Below are 17,332 nucleotides of genomic sequence, written 5' to 3'. Positions count from 1 at the left end.
TCAGTGCCCATTGAAAACACTGAGAATAACGTATACTTTACTAGCTGTCTAGCTGCCCCCAGTCTAGTTGGTATCGCCAAGTTCTATTCATTTGAAATTGAAGATATGAGTTTGAAGTTTACTTTCTTTTGAAAATCCATGGTCTCCCCTTCTATATCTTTTTCTTCACACTTTATTATTATTTTTAAGATTTATTTATGAGGTTGGTGCTGTGATTTAATAAGCCTTTGCCTGCAGCGCTGTCACCCCATACAGGAGCCGGTTTGTGTCCCGGCTTCTCCTTTTCCAGTCCAGTTCTCTGCTATGGCTTGGGAAAGCAGAAGGTGGCTCAAGTGCTTGGGCCCCTGCACCTGCATGGGATACCTGGAAGAAGCTTCTGGCTCCTGGCTTCAGATTGGCCCATCTCTGGCTGTTGGGACCATCTTGGGAGTAAACCAACGAATGGAAGACCTTTCTCTCTGTCTCTGCCTCTCTTTGTAAATTTAGCTTCTCAAATAAATAAATAAATACATAAATCTTGAAAAGCAGAGTTACAGAGAGAAATAGAGATCTTCCATCCACTGATTGACCTCCAAATAGCCACATCAGCCAGGACTGGGCCAGGCTGAAGCCAGGAGCTGTTTCCAGGTTTCCCACATGGGTGCAGGGACCCAAGCACTTGGACCATCTATCCTCTGCTGTTTCTCCAGACACTTTAGCAGGGGAGCTAAATCAGAAGTGGAGCAGCCGAGACTCAAACTGGTGCCCATATGGGATGCCAGAGCTGCAGGTTGCAGCTTTAACCTGCTGAGCCACAGCACCATCCCCTGCAATTTACTTGTTATTTATTACTGAACAGTTTCTGTTGTATGGATATACTGCTTATTTAAGTGTGAAGGATACTTCAGTTGTTTCCAGATTTTGACTCTTAGGAATAAAACTGTTATACGCATTTGTATAGAGCAGGGGTCTGGAATGTATTGCCTCTGGGCTGCACGAGGCCTGCGAACTCATGTAGTCTTGGCCTGCCAAGGAAACTGAAGGCAGAACTCAAAATTCAGTACATCTACAACAGACAAATTTTTAAGCTGATAATTTTGTATGGCCCATGAATGATGTTATAAATATCCAGATGGCCTTTGGCAGAAAAGGTTCCCCAGCCTGGTATACAGGTTTTTGGTGAATATAAGTTTTTATTTTTCTGGCATAAATGTCCAGAAGTGCAGTTGCTGGGTCCTATGGTAGTTAAATACTTAGTTTTTTTTCTTTTTTTCTTTTTTACCATGCTTAGTTTTTAAAACTGCCAAAAAGTTTTTCTTTTCTTTCAAGAATAATTTTATTTATTTATTTGAAAGAGTTAGTAGAGAGCTGTATGGGAAGTGGAGCAGCTGGGACTTGTACTCGTGCCCATATGGGATTCTGCCACTTCAGGCTGGGGCTTTAAAGCACTGCACCACAGCACACATCTGTTTTTCAGATGTTCATACTGTTCTACAGTCCTACCAGCAATGTGGAAAATTACATCCTCACCAGTGTTTAGTGGTGTCACAATTTTTTAAGTGTAAAATAAGATCTCATATTGGTTTTAATTTGCATTTTCCTAATGGCCATTGGTATTAAATATGTGTTCATGTATTCATTTGCCATCTGTAAATATCTTTTTTTAAAAATATTTTATTTATTTATTTATTTGAGAGGTAGAGTTAGAGAGAGAGAGAGAGAGACAGAAAGATCATTCATCCACTGGTTCACCTCCTACACCTACACCTGGCTACAACGGCCAGGGTTGGGCCGATCCGAGGCCGGGAGCCAGGATCTTCCGAGTCCCACGTGGGTACAGGGACCCAAGCAGTTGGGCCATCTTCCACTGCTTTCCCAGGCCAGAGCTGGGTTGGAAGAGGAGCAGCCGGGACACAAACCGGCACCCATATGGGATGCCAGTGCCACAGACAGATGCTTCACCCACTGTGCCACAGTGTCGGCCCTGCCATCTGTATATATCTTTTTTGATGAAATGTCTCTTCATTTATTTTGCCCATTTTCCGATTTTAGTTCATTGGTTGGCTAACTTTTGAGCCCTGCGAATTCTCTATATATTCTAGATACTAATCCTTTATTGGATACATAGTTTGCAGATATTTTCTAATTTCTGTTTTCATCTGCTTCACATGGAATTTAACAAAGAAGAATTTTTATTTAATTTGCTTTTGATAAGGTCTGGTTTCCCAACTATTGCTGTTATGGATTGAATTTTCAAGGTCAAGTCTAAAAATTCTTTGCTTATCCCTTATCCCAAAGATCTAAGAATTTTATAATTTTACATTAGTCGATTAGCTTTCTTTTAAATTTATCAGGGTATGAATCTTAAGTCAAGGTTTATATGAATGTCTACCTGATCTAATACTATTTTAAAACTCAATTGAAGTCTTCCATTTGCTTGCTTTGAACTTTGTTAAAAGGTTGGGGTGGGCAGGTGGAGGAGTAGGGTGGACATTTATTTAGCCTAGCAGTTAAGGTGTCAGCATCCCACATTAGAATACCTGGGTTTAGTACCTGCTCCTGACTCTTGACTCTAGTTTTCTAATGCAGACCCTGGGAGGCAGTGGTGATGGCTCAAGTAACTGGGTTTTTGCTTTCCCCAGGAGAGACCTGAATTATGTTCCCAGTTCCATCACTTTATATGAATGCAGCTGACTTGAGATTTGTTTACATCTATAGGGGTATATGTGTGTGTTTAAAAGATTTATTGATTGATTGAAAGATAGAATGAGAGAGAGAGAGATGTCTATCTGCTGGTTCACTCCCCAGATGATTCTAACAGCGGGGGCTGGGCCAGGCCCTAGCCAGGAGTAGGGAGATTCATCTGGGTTTTCCACAGGGTTGGCAACGGCCCAAGTACTTGAGCCGTCTTCTGCTGCTTTCCCAGGCCATTATCAGGAAGCTGGATCAGAAGTGGAGCAGCTGAGACATGAACCGGCACCCATGTGGGATGCCACATCACAGGTGGCTGTGTAACAATGCTGGCCCCTGTAGGTATATTTTAAAGGTAGCCATGTGATTTGATATTTTTTTTATTTTTTAAATTTATTTTTTTAAATTAATTTATTTGAGAGAGACAGAATCAAAGCCAGGAGCTGGGAACTCAACCCAGATTTCCCATTTGTGTGGAAAGAACTCACCTCCAAGGGTCTGCATTAGCAGGAAGCTTGAGTGCTGGGTCTTGAACCCAAGTACCCCCTTAGGGGATGCAGGCATCTTAATCACTAGGTCAAACGCCCATCCCTTTGTCTATATTTTAGTGCAGGCATCTAGATTATTATTTCAGTGTGTTTAGAAATTTTATAATTTGAACTCATGGAATTTTTTTCCTTAAAAAGAGATTATCTGGGCTGATGTTGTGGCATAGCAGGTAAAGCCGCAATATAGGAATGCCAATTCGAGACCCGACTGTTCTACTTCCAATCCAGCTCCATCTAGTGTGCCTGGGAAAGCAGCAGTAGATGGCCCAAGTCCTTGGGCCCCGGCACCCATGTGGGAGAGCTGGAAGAAGCTCCTGACTCTTGCCTTCGGCCTGGCTCAGCCTGGCTATTGCAGCCATTTGGAAAGTGAACCACAGATGGAAGATGTCTGTCTGTCTGTCTGTCTCTCTCTCTCTCTAACTCTGACTTTCAAATAAATAGATAAATCTTTGGAAAAAAAAAAGATTATCACTGTGGTTTAAGAAAGAGGTACTACAAAAGAATTGTTAAATAAAATAATAGTATGCTGAATCTGGCAGTATATTAAAGGAATAATATGACATAACCATATAGCCTTTATTCCAGAAATACGAGGATCGAACCATATTTAGAAGGTTAATAAAATTCATCATACCAGTACGTTGTGGGTTGAGTGTATGCATATAATCATTTCAGTGGTTCCTTATAAGACATGCCTGACAGAGCTTGAAAAACCTAGAAGGATATTATGCATTTGGATACAGAATATCTTTCTCAGACTTAATTTTATTTTCATGTGAGTTTGTTAAGGCCATGACAAGGAGTTACTTTTTTAAAATATGAATTGTCAGAGGTATATTTCATTGGTTGCAAGCATCAAACACCAGAGAAAACTGGGTGCAATTAGGACAGAGGAATGAATTCTAGGCAGCCAAGCACTATCATCGTTTACTTCCCACAAAATTAGCTTTCAGATGTCCAGTAAAAGAGACATTTTTTGATTTTTAACTAATTACCGTTCATTCTGTGAAATGTAAAACTGATCAATCCTGGTCCTTAGATTAAACTATTTCTAAAAGAAGTTTTAAGTCTCAAATGCCTGGACCTTGATTTATGTATTCACAATGTCAGTATTTGGATTCTTATATAATCTTTATTCTTTTTAGACAATGCGAAGACACAGAAATGAAGTGACAGTTGAACTGCGGAAGGTAAGGATGATTTGGATTCAAAGTAAAAGAATTTGAAAAATTTTTGATGTTTACATTTGTAACTTATATAGTGAAAGTACTGTTGTTAGCATTCATCCCTAAAACCAAGTAATGTAAAAATATATCAATAGTTTATAATGACATACTGATAATTATACAATAGCTTCCATTTATTGAGAGTACTAGGTACTATACGAAATATTTTACCATTATTGAAATTTCTATAACACCTGGTGAAGTTAGATACTTTTTCCTTGATATCCTCTTTCCTGTGGATTGTGTTTGACAGAATTCCAACCGCATTCCTCATGTAAACGTTTGTACATATTAAAAATATTTAGAAACGGCCCGCGCTGCAGCTCACTAGGCTAATCCTCCGCCTTGCAGCGCTGGCACACCAGGTTCTAGTCCCGGTCGGGGAGCCGGATTCTGTCCCGGTTGCCCCTCTTCCAGGCCAGCTCTCTGCTGTGGCCAGGGAGTGCAGTGGAGGATGGCCCAAGTACTTGGGCCCTGCACTTGCATGGGAGACAAGGATAAGTACCTGGCTCCTGCTTCAGATCAGCACGATGTGCCGGCCGCAGCACGCCGGCCACAGCGGCCATTGGAGGGTGAACCAACGGCAAAGGAAGACCTTTCTCTCTGTCTCTCTCTCACTGTCCACTCTACCTGTCAAAAAATAAAAAAAAAATAAAAAATTTATTGTATTTTCTTCTATGATTTTTAGAGGACTTTATGTTTACCTTTATCAGATTGTGTTTTCACATAAACACCTTTTACTTAAAGCAAGTATTTCAGTTGCTAATCAAGAAAATGCAGATAATAAGTTCTTTCATTATACTTGTTACATGTACGATGTAAAAAATAGATTTGAAACTTATTCAAATCTTGGAGTTTGAATTAGATTAGATACTTTTCCTGATTGATTTCACTCCCAAAACTCTTTCCTATATTAAATTACCATCTTAAAAATTTTTGGTTTTAGAGAAAAGGAAGGTCTAGATTCTGAAAGTACAAATTCTTAGAGAGACTAGAAAGAATTAAATGGACCTACGCATTTATTCACTTATTTAATAATTACTTAAGTTTTTATTTTCATTTTATTCAAAAAGATGACACACACACACATACCTACCTCTCTTCCATCTGCTAGTTCACTCCCCAAATGGCTGCAATGGCTGGAGCTTGGCAGATCCGAATCCAGGTTCCAGGAGCTTCTTCCAGGTCTCCCACATGGGTGCAGGGCCCAAGCACTTGGGCCATCCTCCACTGCTTTCCCAGGCTACTAGCAGAGAGCTGGATTGGAAGAAGAGCACCCATATGGGATGCTGCCACTGCCTCCCCCCCTCCCCTTTTTTTTTTCTGAAGATTGATTTATTTTAAAGGCAGAGTTACAGAGAGAAAGAGGCAGAAAGGGAAATCTTCCAACTGCTGGTTCACTCTCCAAATGCCAGAAACAGCTGGAGCTGAGCCAGGAGTTTCTTCTGGGTCCCCCACGTGGGTTCAGGGGCCCCAAACACTTGGGCCATCTTCTGCTTTCCCAGGCCATAGCAGAGAGTTGGATTGGAAGTGGAGCAGCTGGGACTAGAACCGGTGCCATTATGGGATGCTGGCACCGCAGGCAGCTGCTTTCCCCACTACGCCACAGCACCGGCCCCTCTAAATCTTTATATCATTAAGTTTTGGATTTTTACCTGATGTTAGTGTGATGCTCATTATAGTATATAAATGAAACTGAAAATTTTGTGGAGATTGGAATTAAAAGGTAAATTTATTTTGGTGCCAAGAACATTTTTAAATCTAGGCTGGGCATTTACTATTTAAGATGCCAGTTAATATGCCCATGTCCCATGTCAGAGTTACCTGTGTTTGATACCGGCTCAGGCTCTTGACTGTAGCTTTCTGCTAATGCAAACCTTGGGAAGCAATGGTGATGGCTTAAGTGATTGAGAACCTGCTACCCATATGGAAGATCTGAATTGAATACCAGGATCTTGGCTTTGGCCCAGTCCAGTCTTGGCTGTTGCAGGCATTTGGGAAGTGAACCAGCAGATAGAAGCTCCTTAGATCTTTCTCTTTGTCTTAAAATAAGCTTTTTTAAAAAATCCATGCATAGAGAGGTATTCAAAAAGTTTTTGGAAGATGCATACTGTGAAAAACTATGCCTGGCTTTCAAAAAACTTTTTGTACCAAAATAAACTTCTTCAATTCCATTTCCCACAGATTTTTTAAGTATTCATTTATAATTCTTCAAATCCAGTCTTCCATATGCCTTTACCACATTTTTTATTAGAGAAATGCTTGCTAATTCCATTGTCATCAACTCTTTATTTCCTTTGTGGACATAGCAATGTTTTAACAATCATATTTGCAAATTTTGTTGGATCATTGGATTCTTTGGACCAGAGAAACCAACTAACCTTAGCCTAATAAAGTAGGTTAAGCTTCTTGCCAATAAACACTTTGGACTTAGTTTCTTTTTAACACTTTATTTACATATGGTATACATAGAAAAAAGTCCACACATCTTAAGTGTGCAACATGATGAACTTTTATAAAGTGAGCGTCTACGTAACCACCTCCTGGATCAAGAAAGCGAATGTTACCTGGACCCTCTGAACCTCCCCTAGGTTCTTGCATACCTCCCAAAGTAACCATTACTCTGATTTCTAATATCAGAGATTATTTTGCATATTTTGAACTTTGTATAGGTAGAACAGTGTTGTGTGTGTGTGTGTGTGTGTGTGTCTCTCTCTCTCTCTCTTTTTTTTTTTTTTTTTGGTCTTTTTTGATTCATCAAGTAAAGGTCATTTTTCTTAATGAAGGCAATAGGAGTAAAGTTGGAATAAGAGGTAATTTATTTATTATCATCTTCTGATATTGTACCATCTGTCCCTCTCCTCTCTCTCTCTGTAATTCTGACTTTTAAATAAAGAAATCTTTAGAAAAATATTTAGGAGAAATTCTTAGGATATAGGGTCTGGCAAAGAGACTTGAATATAAAACCATAGTCTAATAAAGGAAAAATTGACAGGGGCTTTTGTCTTATGGTGCAGTGGGTTTTCTGCCACATGTGACACCAACATTCAGTATGAGAGTGCTGGTTCAAGTCCTGGTTAATGTGCTTGATAATCGGTGGAGAATGATCTAAGTGCTTGGGCCTCTATTCTCCATTTGGGAGACCAAAGTAGAGTTCCTGGCTCCTTGCTTCAGCCCGGCCCAGCCCTGGCTGTTAGAACTATTTGGGGAATGTGTTGCTCTGCCTTTCAAATAAATAAATAAAACTTTTTTTAAAAGAAAGGAAAAATCTGTAAATTGGACCTTCTCAAGTTATACATCTGCTCTGTGAAAATTTGCTCATGTAAAAGGATAAAAAGACAAGCTAAAAAATATTTGTAAGCCATGTATCTAATGTAAACACTAGTATCTAGAACGTTAACAGCTCTAAAACTCAATAATAAAAACAATGACAACAACAAAAATCTGATTAGAAAATGGACAAAAGAGGGGCTGGCTCTGTGGCATAGTGGGTAAAGCCGCCGCCTGCAGTGCCGGCATCCCATATGGGCACTGGTTCAAGTCTCGGCTGCTCCACTTCCTATTCAGCTTTCTGCTGTGGCCTGGGAAAGTAGTAGAAGATGGCCCAAGTCCTTGGGCCCCTGCCCCCACGTGGGAGACCTGGAGGAAGCTCCTGGCTCCTGGCTTTGGATCGGCACAGCTTGAGCTGTTGTGGCCAACTGGGGAGTGAACCAGTGGATGAAAGACCTCTCTCTCTCTTTCTTTCTTTCTGCCTCTTCCTTCTCTATCTGTGTAACTCTTTCAGGTAAATAAATAAATATTTAAAAGAAAATGGACAAAAGAAGTGAGATACTTCATTGAAAGTGACATCCAGATGGCAGATGCTCACATGAAAAGATCTGCAACAGTGTTAGCCATCAGGAAAGTCTACCTTAAAACCACAACTAGACATCTTTCAGAACAGCTGAAATAAAAGTCAGCCGGCGTTGTGGTGTATTGGGTAAAGCCATGGCCTGCTGTGCCAGCATCCCATTTGGGCACTGGTTTGAGTCCTGGCTGCTCCACTTCAGATCCAGCTCTCTGCTATGGCCTAGGAAAGCAGTGGAGGATGGCCCAAGTGCTTGGGCCCCTGCACCCGCATGGGAGACCAGGAGGAAGCTCTTGGCTTCGGATTGGCTCAGCTCGTCCATTTGGCCATCTGGGCTGTGAACCAGGGGATGGAAGACCCTCTCTCTGCCTTTGCTTTTCTTTAACTCTGCCTTTCAAATAAATAAATAAATTTTTAAAAATAAAAAGTCAGTGACAACACCAAACACTGGTTAGGATGTGGAGAAACTGGATCACTCACTTGTTGCTGGTGGAAATATAAAATGGAAAAACACTGGAAAACTGTTTCACAGTTTCTTACCTAATAGTACAACCTCTGTGTCACACAACTCTCATACACCTGGGCATTTATCCAGCAAAATGAAAACTTGTGTTCATATAAAATTTGTGAATGAATATTCATTACAACTTTGGAGTAGTCAAACCCTGAAGCAACCTAGATGTCCTTTATCTGTAATGTGTCTATACCATGAAATACTACTCAGCAGTGCAATAAAAGGGAACAAAATACTGCTAGTAACAGAATTTATATGAATGTCCAGGAGATTATGCTGAGCCAAAAAAGCTTATCACAAAAAGATTATATACTATATGATTCCATTTACATAAAATTTTTAGGTGATAAAACTTTAGAAATGGAAGACAGACTTGTAGTTGTCAAGGGTTAGACAATAGGAACAACAGGAGGACATCCTCTGATTTGTGAACTGTTCACCATGTTGAACACGATGGGAGATATATGCACTTGCACAGGCAATAAAATTTTACGGAACTAAGAACAACAGGAGTACACGTTATAAGGGGAATCTGAGTAAGTTCAGTGGATTGTATCAGTGTTAATGTCCTAGTTGTGATATTATACCATGGTTTTGCAAAATGTTACCCTTAGGAGAGCTGGGGATCTCTTTGTATTATTTCTTAACAAGTACATGTGAATCTATAATTATATCAATAAAAATTTTCAGTTAACAAACACAAAAATGCCCAAATTAGAATCTAAAAGAGCAGCTATTTGATAAAACCAATTAAATGATTCTGAAAAAAAAAATCGTGTTTGGTTGTAAAATTTTTTACATAATTGATGAATTTAGTAGTTAGTTACTTAAAAAAAGTAACAGCCTGAACAGAGTGTCCAAAACATAAATACAGAACATAAAGTTCATCAGTGACTACTCATGTAACCACCCAGTAGTAATATCATTGTGTAAGTATTAACATTGAGGGGCCAGCGCTGTGGCATAGTAGGTTAACGTCCTGGCCTGAAGTGCCAGAATCCCATATGGGCGCCAGTTCAAGACCCAGCTGCTCCTCTTCCAATCCAGCTCCCTGCTATGACCTGGGAAAGCAGTAGAAGATGGCCCAGATCCTTGGGCCCCTGCACCCGCGTGGGAGACCTGGAAGAAGCTCCTGGCTCCTTGCTTTGGATTGGCGCAGCTTCAGCTGTTATTGCCAACTGGGGAGTGAACCAGTGGATGGAAGACCTCCCCCCTCCCCGCCGCCTCTCCTCTCTCTGTATAACTCTGACTTCAAAATGAGTGAATAAATCTTTAAAAAAAAAAAAAAAAAGATTAACATTGAAAAAAAGCCTAGCTTGCATTTTTTTCCTACCTACTTAGAAGCATTTAGATGCAACCAAAGTCAGGCTGTTTTTGAAAAAAAAAAACAAAAACAAAAATAAAAAGCAAGCAATAACATAGATTTAATAGTGAAACAGTCTCTGAAGCTACTAATTGGGCTAAAATCTTGAACTATATTTCTACGTCCTGTTATATAATTTAATTTAGCCAGGTTCTTTGTGTCTCCATTTACTCATCTGTAAAATAAAGATTTTAATTTTATTAGGAACTAAAAATAGGTAAAGTATTGCTGGATCAAAATCAGCTTTGGTTATTTATTACAGTCTTGGAATGGAGCTGATAAATAATGTAACTTATTTACATTCGCTTAAGATTTGTACGATGTGATTGTTGATCTCATAGACTTAAGGATGGGATTGCAAGACAACTTTTCAAGATGGAAATAGAGTGAATAAAAGTACTTTATATAATGGTTAATAACACACAGAACATGCTCATTCAAAAAAATATTAGGTTGAGTCATAAATCACCCATTCTGTGTGGTACAGAATTTATTGTAGTGCAGGTAAAAATCTCCTAGGGCATCAAGTGAAGGGATAATTTCGGTTATTGATTTTGATAATGCCTCCTTTAGTGATTGATCACAGCAGCTTGCTCAAAGATTATGTTTCCTTGGCTCATATATATTTTTATAAAGAGTTAAGTATTGAAGCCGGTGCTGTGGTACAGTGGGTTAAAGCCTCAGCCTGCAGCGCCAGCATCCCACATGGGCGTTGTTTCTAGTCCTGGCTGCTTCTTTCCTCATCCAGCTCTCTGCTAATGCACCTGAGAAAGCAGCGGAGGATGGCTCAAGTGCTTGGGCCCCTCCTACCCACATGGGAGAACCAAATTAAGCTCCTGGCTCCTGGCTTTGGATCAGCTATTTAGGCGTGGAACAGCGGGTGAAAGATCCCTCTTTCTGTCTTTACCTCTCTCTGTAACTCTGCCTTTCAAATAAATAAAATAAATCTTTAAAAAAAAAAAAAGAGTCAAGTATGGTTCTTGTGTCCTACATATTTTTTGGCTATGTTAGGATGTTTTCAACTTAAATGCAGGATTTCTTACCTATTTTCCTTCATTAAAAATTATTTCTAAGTACTAAGAATCCATAATAGCTCTAAATTATTAGTGTATGCCTAATAATATGTGTCCAAATATAATAAGCATATAAAGTATAAATTGGCAAAATTAGGAGAAATTTATCAGATACAATCATTGAGGAGATTCTGTTTTTAATAATGAATAGATTGAACACACCAATTAATGGTAGATACAAAATTTAAATGCCTTAATGAATAAATTTTATCTAATAAACACATGTGAAATCCCATAAATAATTGGTGGCTGATTCTGCCTTAGTTTCTAAACTGTGCACTGAGGTACCCATGGGCTTAACACCAAACTCAGACAAACCTTAGGATGTTGAAACCTAAGCTTTAAGAGAAATACAGTGACATCTTTCAGATACTACTTAACTATTAGGTTTAACACACGCAAAATAGTTTATCTTTTTTAAGATTTATTTATTTGTTATTAGAGAGGCAGAAACAAAGATAAGGGGTTCCTCCATCCACTGGTTCACTCCCCAAATGGCTGCAAGAGCTTACAGAACCTGGCCGATCCAAAGCCAGGAGCCAGGAGCTTCTTCCAGGTCTCCCACACAGGTGCAGGGGCTCAAGGACTTGGGCCGTCTTCTACTGCTTTCCTAGGCCATAGCCAAGAGCTGGATGGGAAGAGGAGCAGCCTGGACTAGAACTGGTACAGGGAGCTGGATCAGAAGTGGAGCAGCTGGGATTTAAACTGGCACCCATATGGGATGCCGGCACGGCAGGTGTTGGCTTTACCTGCTATGCCGCAGTGCCAGCGCCTAGTGCATTCTTTTCAATTATATATTTTATCATAAAAGAATGAAATAATTCATTTTAATTTATGTGTTTCCCTTGTCTTTTATCCAAATGACAAGTTGTTTGGCCTTACATGTATGACAGAAGAAATTGTTGGGGATTTTCTTTAGCTTACCCCGTGGACTGAGAAAGTTTTAGAATTTCTAGTAGAAAGCAGATGTCAGCTAAAATCAGTGTGTTTTATGGACAAGTTCTCAGACTTCATGTAATTACGTTTCAAATCAGTGGTTATGACAATTACAAAAACCTCATAGGAAAGTTTTAGGTACTTTTATATACATTGGACATCAACGAAGCCCTAGTAATTAGGAACTCATGAATACTTAAATATGAACATGAGGGGAAAAAAATCACATGTCAGAACCTGTAGGATGCAATTAAATTGATACTTCCTGAGGGAAATTTTTAGCCAGAGGAGAGAAGAAACAGAATGGGCAATGCTAAGAATTTTTAAAAGCGTATTAATGGAAATATATCATAAATTGAAAACCATTAGTACATTAGTTTTTGATGCAGAATAAACCACTCCAAAACAAATAGATTAAAACAGTAGCCACTTTATTTGGTTCATCTGTCTGTGTGGTAGCAGAGTAATTTTTTTTAAAGATTTATTTATTTATTTGAAAGAGACAGAGGGAGAAGGAGAGGCAGAGAGAGAGTGAGTCTTCCATCCGCTGGTTCACTCCCCAATTGGCTGTAATGGCCGGAGCTGCGCCGATCAGGAGTCAGGAGCTTCCTCCGGGTCTTCCCATGCGGGTGCAGGGGCCCAAGGACTTGGGCCATCTTCTGCTGCTTTCCCATGCCATTGCAGAGAGCTGGATTGGAAGAGTCGCAGCCGGGGCTCGAACCAGCACCAATATGGGATGCCAGCACTGCAGGCAGTGGCTTTACCTGGTATGCCACTGCGCCAGCCCCAGCAGAGTATTTTTTTTCTGTCTGGATGAGTTCAGCTGCTTTCTGCTGGGCTCCCTTTTTCTGGTCAGCTGGTGAGTGGGTTGGTGACTAGATGATCTGGGATGACCTCAGGTAAACATCTGGCTGTTGGCTAGGCCCTTGATTTGTCCTCCACATATTCTGTCCTCCACAGGCTTGGGGTTGATCACATGACGAAAACAAAAAGCAGCAAGAGAGGTCATGTGCTGATGTGTAAGCAGTGCTCAAGTCTGCTTGCTTAATGCCCATTGCCAAAGCAAGTCACATAGCTGGGCCTACAATCACTGCAGGACTGGACTAGAGGCCTGGATATGGAAAGGACATTGGCATTTTGCAAGCAATCTACCACGATTTGATTATGAGTAACTTTTTGCTGACAAATTTGAAAACTTAGGTGGACAGTTTCCTAGCTGGGAAAAATTACCCAACCAATTCAAAAATGTAGGAAAAAAATGAATAAATTAATATTAGCTGAAATTTAATCTCTCGTACCTCTGCTGCAAAAGATAGTCTTACAGGTAGAACTCCAAGAGACATTCAAAGCACAAGTAACTGAGCTTTGTTAAATGATTTCAGAACTGGTAAAGAGGGAACACTTCTTAACCTATTTTATGAAACTAACAAAACCATAATCTTCAGCAATGCTTAAAGTCAGTTAGCAGTGCTTAAAGCCAGTTTTACTTAGTTTATTAAGGACTTTTCTTTCCCTATTTTTCTATTAACAAATTGAGTCCAGTAATTAATGCTTGAAAAAAAAATCAAGAAAGGCTTATCCTAGGACTTGCAAGTTTAACATGAGAAAATCAATTAACTTGCTATATTTACAGATGAAAGGAGAAAAGTATAAACTCTCAGTAAATCTAAAAGAAGCTCAACTTGATAAAATTAAGCATTCATTCATGGCTCAAAAAGAAAAAAGAATCAAGCAAAGTAGGAATGAAAACCAGATTCCTTACCAGATAAAGAATATATACCATTCATACTTTTTGTTTGTTTGTTTTGGGCAGGCAGAGTTAGTGAGAGAGAGACAGAGAGAAAGGTCTTCCTTCCGTTAGTTCACTCCCCAAATGGCTGCCATGGCCGGCACTGTGCCAATCCAAAGCCAGGAGCCAGGAGCTTCCTCCTGGTCTCCCATGCAGGTGCAGGGCCCAAGCACTTGGGCCATCCTCCACTGCCTTCCTGGGCCACAACAGAGAGCTGGACTGGAAGAGGAGCAACCGGGACAGAATCCGGTGCCCCAACCGGGACTAGAACCTGGTGTGCCGGCGTCTCAGGCGGAGGATTAGCCTAGTGAGCCGCTGGGCCGTCCTGCTATCTTCAGATTGGGGATCTGTGCATATAGGAGATTGTGAATATAATGTGACCAAGGTTAGAGTAATTGGAAAGGAGGTATTGGTTAATCTGTTGGTAGGTAAACTTTATTAAAATCTTTTAAATGGATTAAGTTCAAAATATGTTTGAAATTACTACTTTTATATAATAGATTTTTCTAAAAGGTTTTACTTATTTGAGAGGTAGAGTTACATAAAAGGAGAGACAGACAGGTCTTCTCATCGTCTGGTTCACTCTCCCAAATGGCTACAACAACTGGAGCTGGGCTGATCCAAAGCCAGGGGCCAGGACCTTCCTCCAGATCTGCCACTCGGCTGCAGGGGCCCAAGCATTTGGGCATCTTTCACTGCTTTCCCAGGTCATTTTAGCAGGGAGCTGGATTGGAAGAGGAGCCGCCAGGACACAAACCAGAGTCCATATAGGATGCCGACACTGCAGATAGAAGCTTAGCCTACTATGCCACCACGCCGGCGCCTTTATTTTTTAAATATTTATTTATGTGAAAGGCAGGAAAGAGAGAGATCTTCCATTTGCTGGTTTACCCCCCAAATACCCACAACATTCAGGGCTTGGCCAGGTTGAAGCCAGTAGCTAGGAACTCCAGCTGCATTTACCATGTAGTAACAGGAACTCAGGTACCTGGCCCAGCATCTTCTATCTTCCAGGTGAATTAGCTAGAAGCTGAATTGGAAGTGGAAGAGGGGACTGTGATGTGGCAGAGCTGGTGAAGTTGCTGCCTGCAGTGCCAGCATCCCATATGGGCATCGGTTCAAGTCCTGGCTGCTCCACTTCCCATCCAGCTCTCTGCCAGTGCACCTGGGAAAGCAGTGGAAGGTGGCCCAAGTGAAAGGCCACCATAAAACACACCAAACACCGGAGTAAGGGAGGTATATTATTAGGGTGGGGGTAGAGGTGGGGACCCAATAGGCTGCCTCCCCATGCATGAGAGAAGAGCAGCCTGTACTAGGAGAACAAGTCTTACATAGCTTTGCAGAGGGACAGAAGTAGGAGCAGCGAATCCCATTAGGGTGGAGGTGGAGCTTACTCTTGGAGTGTGCCATTTGGTCACCTGACTTATAGTAAGCTAGGTTGCGCTTAGGATCAAAGCTTATTGTACAAGTTGGCGTCTGGGGCTTGAGATGGTGCCCCAGATAAGATGGCACCATTTTACTAATAACATGTGCTTGGGCCCCTGCACCTGTGTGGGGACCTGGAAGAAGCTCCTGGCTCCTGGTTGCAGCTATTTGGGGAGTGAACCAGCGGTTGGAAGGTTCTCTTTCTCTGTCTGTGCCTCTCTGTAACGCTGCCTTTTAAATAAATAAATAAATATTTTTTAAAAATTAAAAAAAATACATTTGCTAGTAGAGATTCTTGTTTGATACAACCAGATAACAAGAGTTTAAATCTGGAGAGGGTGGCCAACAGGTAGTATTTATGTTAGTGAAATCCCACTCCCCACCCTTAATAAGCGTAATAAGCCTTAACATTTGATCCTTGAGCTTTTCCCATTAAGCTGGTTCTTTAAATTGCTTCAGACTACCATTAGTAGTAAATACAAGAAAACTGACATACTAGTCGAAGTATTTTATAGTAATATGCACCCCCAAATTTGTCTTCTCTGAAGATCAAGAGGTACAGTGTTGGTCAAATAGTTGATGCTTAATAAAGTGCATGTATATGTAAAAGCTGGGCTGAAAACCAGTTAATTTGGTTACCAAGATCAAAATGTACGTTTGTCATTTACTTGAAGTATTCACATTTAATCATGCTCTTATTAGAAATTCAGTATTTATTTCTCAATCACCTAATAAAGTTGAAATTATTTTAAACTTATTATATTATTTTAAGAATTTAGTTAAAGAGCTCCTATCAGTTGGTTCACTTCCCAGATGCCTGCAAATGACTGGTGCTGGGCTGTGGCCAAAGCAGGTAGCCAGACACACAGTCCAGGTCTCCCATGTGGGTGGCAGGAGCCCAATTACTTGAGCCATCACTGCTGCCTGCAGTATCTGCATTAAGGGGAAGCTGGAGTCAGGCTGGTGCCACGAATGGAATCCAAACACTCTGATGGGGGCTGCTGATATCTTTTTTTATTATTATTATTATTATTTGACAGTGAGAGAGAGAGAGAGAAAGGTCTTCCTTCCATTGGTTCACCCCCCAAATGGCCGCTACGGCTGGCGCTGCACCAATCTGAAGCCAGGAGCCAGGTAGTTCCTCCTGGTCTCCCATGTGGGTGCAGGAGCCCAAGCACCTGGGCCATCCTTCACTGCCCTCCCGGGCCACAGCAGAGAGCTGGACTGGAAGAGGAACAGCTGAAACTAGAACCTGGCGCCCATATGGGATGCCAGTGCCACAGGTGGAGGATTAGCCAAGAGAGCCACAGCACCGGCCAAGGGCTGCTGATGTCTTAACCTCTAGACTAAATGTTCCCTAAAGGTGAAATGATTTTATTGGGTTTTTCACTAACAGCAGTCTTTGTTACTTCTTAATGCCTTTCAGAACAAAAGAGATGAACACTTATTGAAAAAGAGAAATGTTCCCCAAGAAGAAAGTTTAGAAGATTCAGATGTTGATGCTGATTTTAAAGCAGTAAGTTACCTTGCTTTTACAGTAGGTTTAAAATAATTTTTATAGTAACCAGGAGAAATTAGCTTTTAACTTAAGATCGATTTCATGATAATAATTAGGGTATGATAACTCTAACTTTATAGATACTGTATTTAATAAATATAATTTTGCTAATAAAATCTGAACTACTTTTTTTCTTTTTAAGCAAAATGTAACACTAGAAGCTATATTGCAGGTATGGTATATTCATTTAGTATTCTCATTCTTAAATGTTTTTAAATTTAAAAAAAAATTTTTTTTCTGAAATACACATTTGGTATTACAGAATGCCACAAGTGATAACCCAGTGGTCCAGTTGAGTGCTGTCCAGGCAGCAAGGTAAATACAAATTTGTCCAGAGAATTATGTCATGCCCCAGATGACCTGGCTGATAAGCTTGAAGGAAG

At 40.5% G+C, this 17,332-nt stretch overlaps 1 protein-coding gene across 1 annotated transcript in view; it reads left to right on the top strand.

Annotated features, from left to right (window-relative positions):
- KPNA3 (karyopherin subunit alpha 3) overlaps positions 1 to 17,332 on the top strand; it is a 91,687-nt gene that overhangs the window by 50,833 nt on the left and 23,522 nt on the right. The window contains exons 2-5 of the mRNA XM_051832277.2: positions 4,364 to 4,408; positions 16,818 to 16,907; positions 17,092 to 17,121; positions 17,212 to 17,264. Of these exons, the coding sequence (XP_051688237.1) occupies positions 4,364 to 4,408; positions 16,818 to 16,907; positions 17,092 to 17,121; positions 17,212 to 17,264 (218 nt within the window). The remainder of the gene's footprint in view (positions 1 to 4,363; positions 4,409 to 16,817; positions 16,908 to 17,091; positions 17,122 to 17,211; positions 17,265 to 17,332) is intronic.

This window comes from Oryctolagus cuniculus, chromosome 9 (assembly GCF_964237555.1).
Source record: "Oryctolagus cuniculus chromosome 9, mOryCun1.1, whole genome shotgun sequence".
In the NCBI taxonomy this organism is placed as follows: Eukaryota; Metazoa; Chordata; class Mammalia; order Lagomorpha; family Leporidae; genus Oryctolagus; species Oryctolagus cuniculus.
This window is presented reverse-complemented; position numbering and strand designations above follow the sequence as displayed.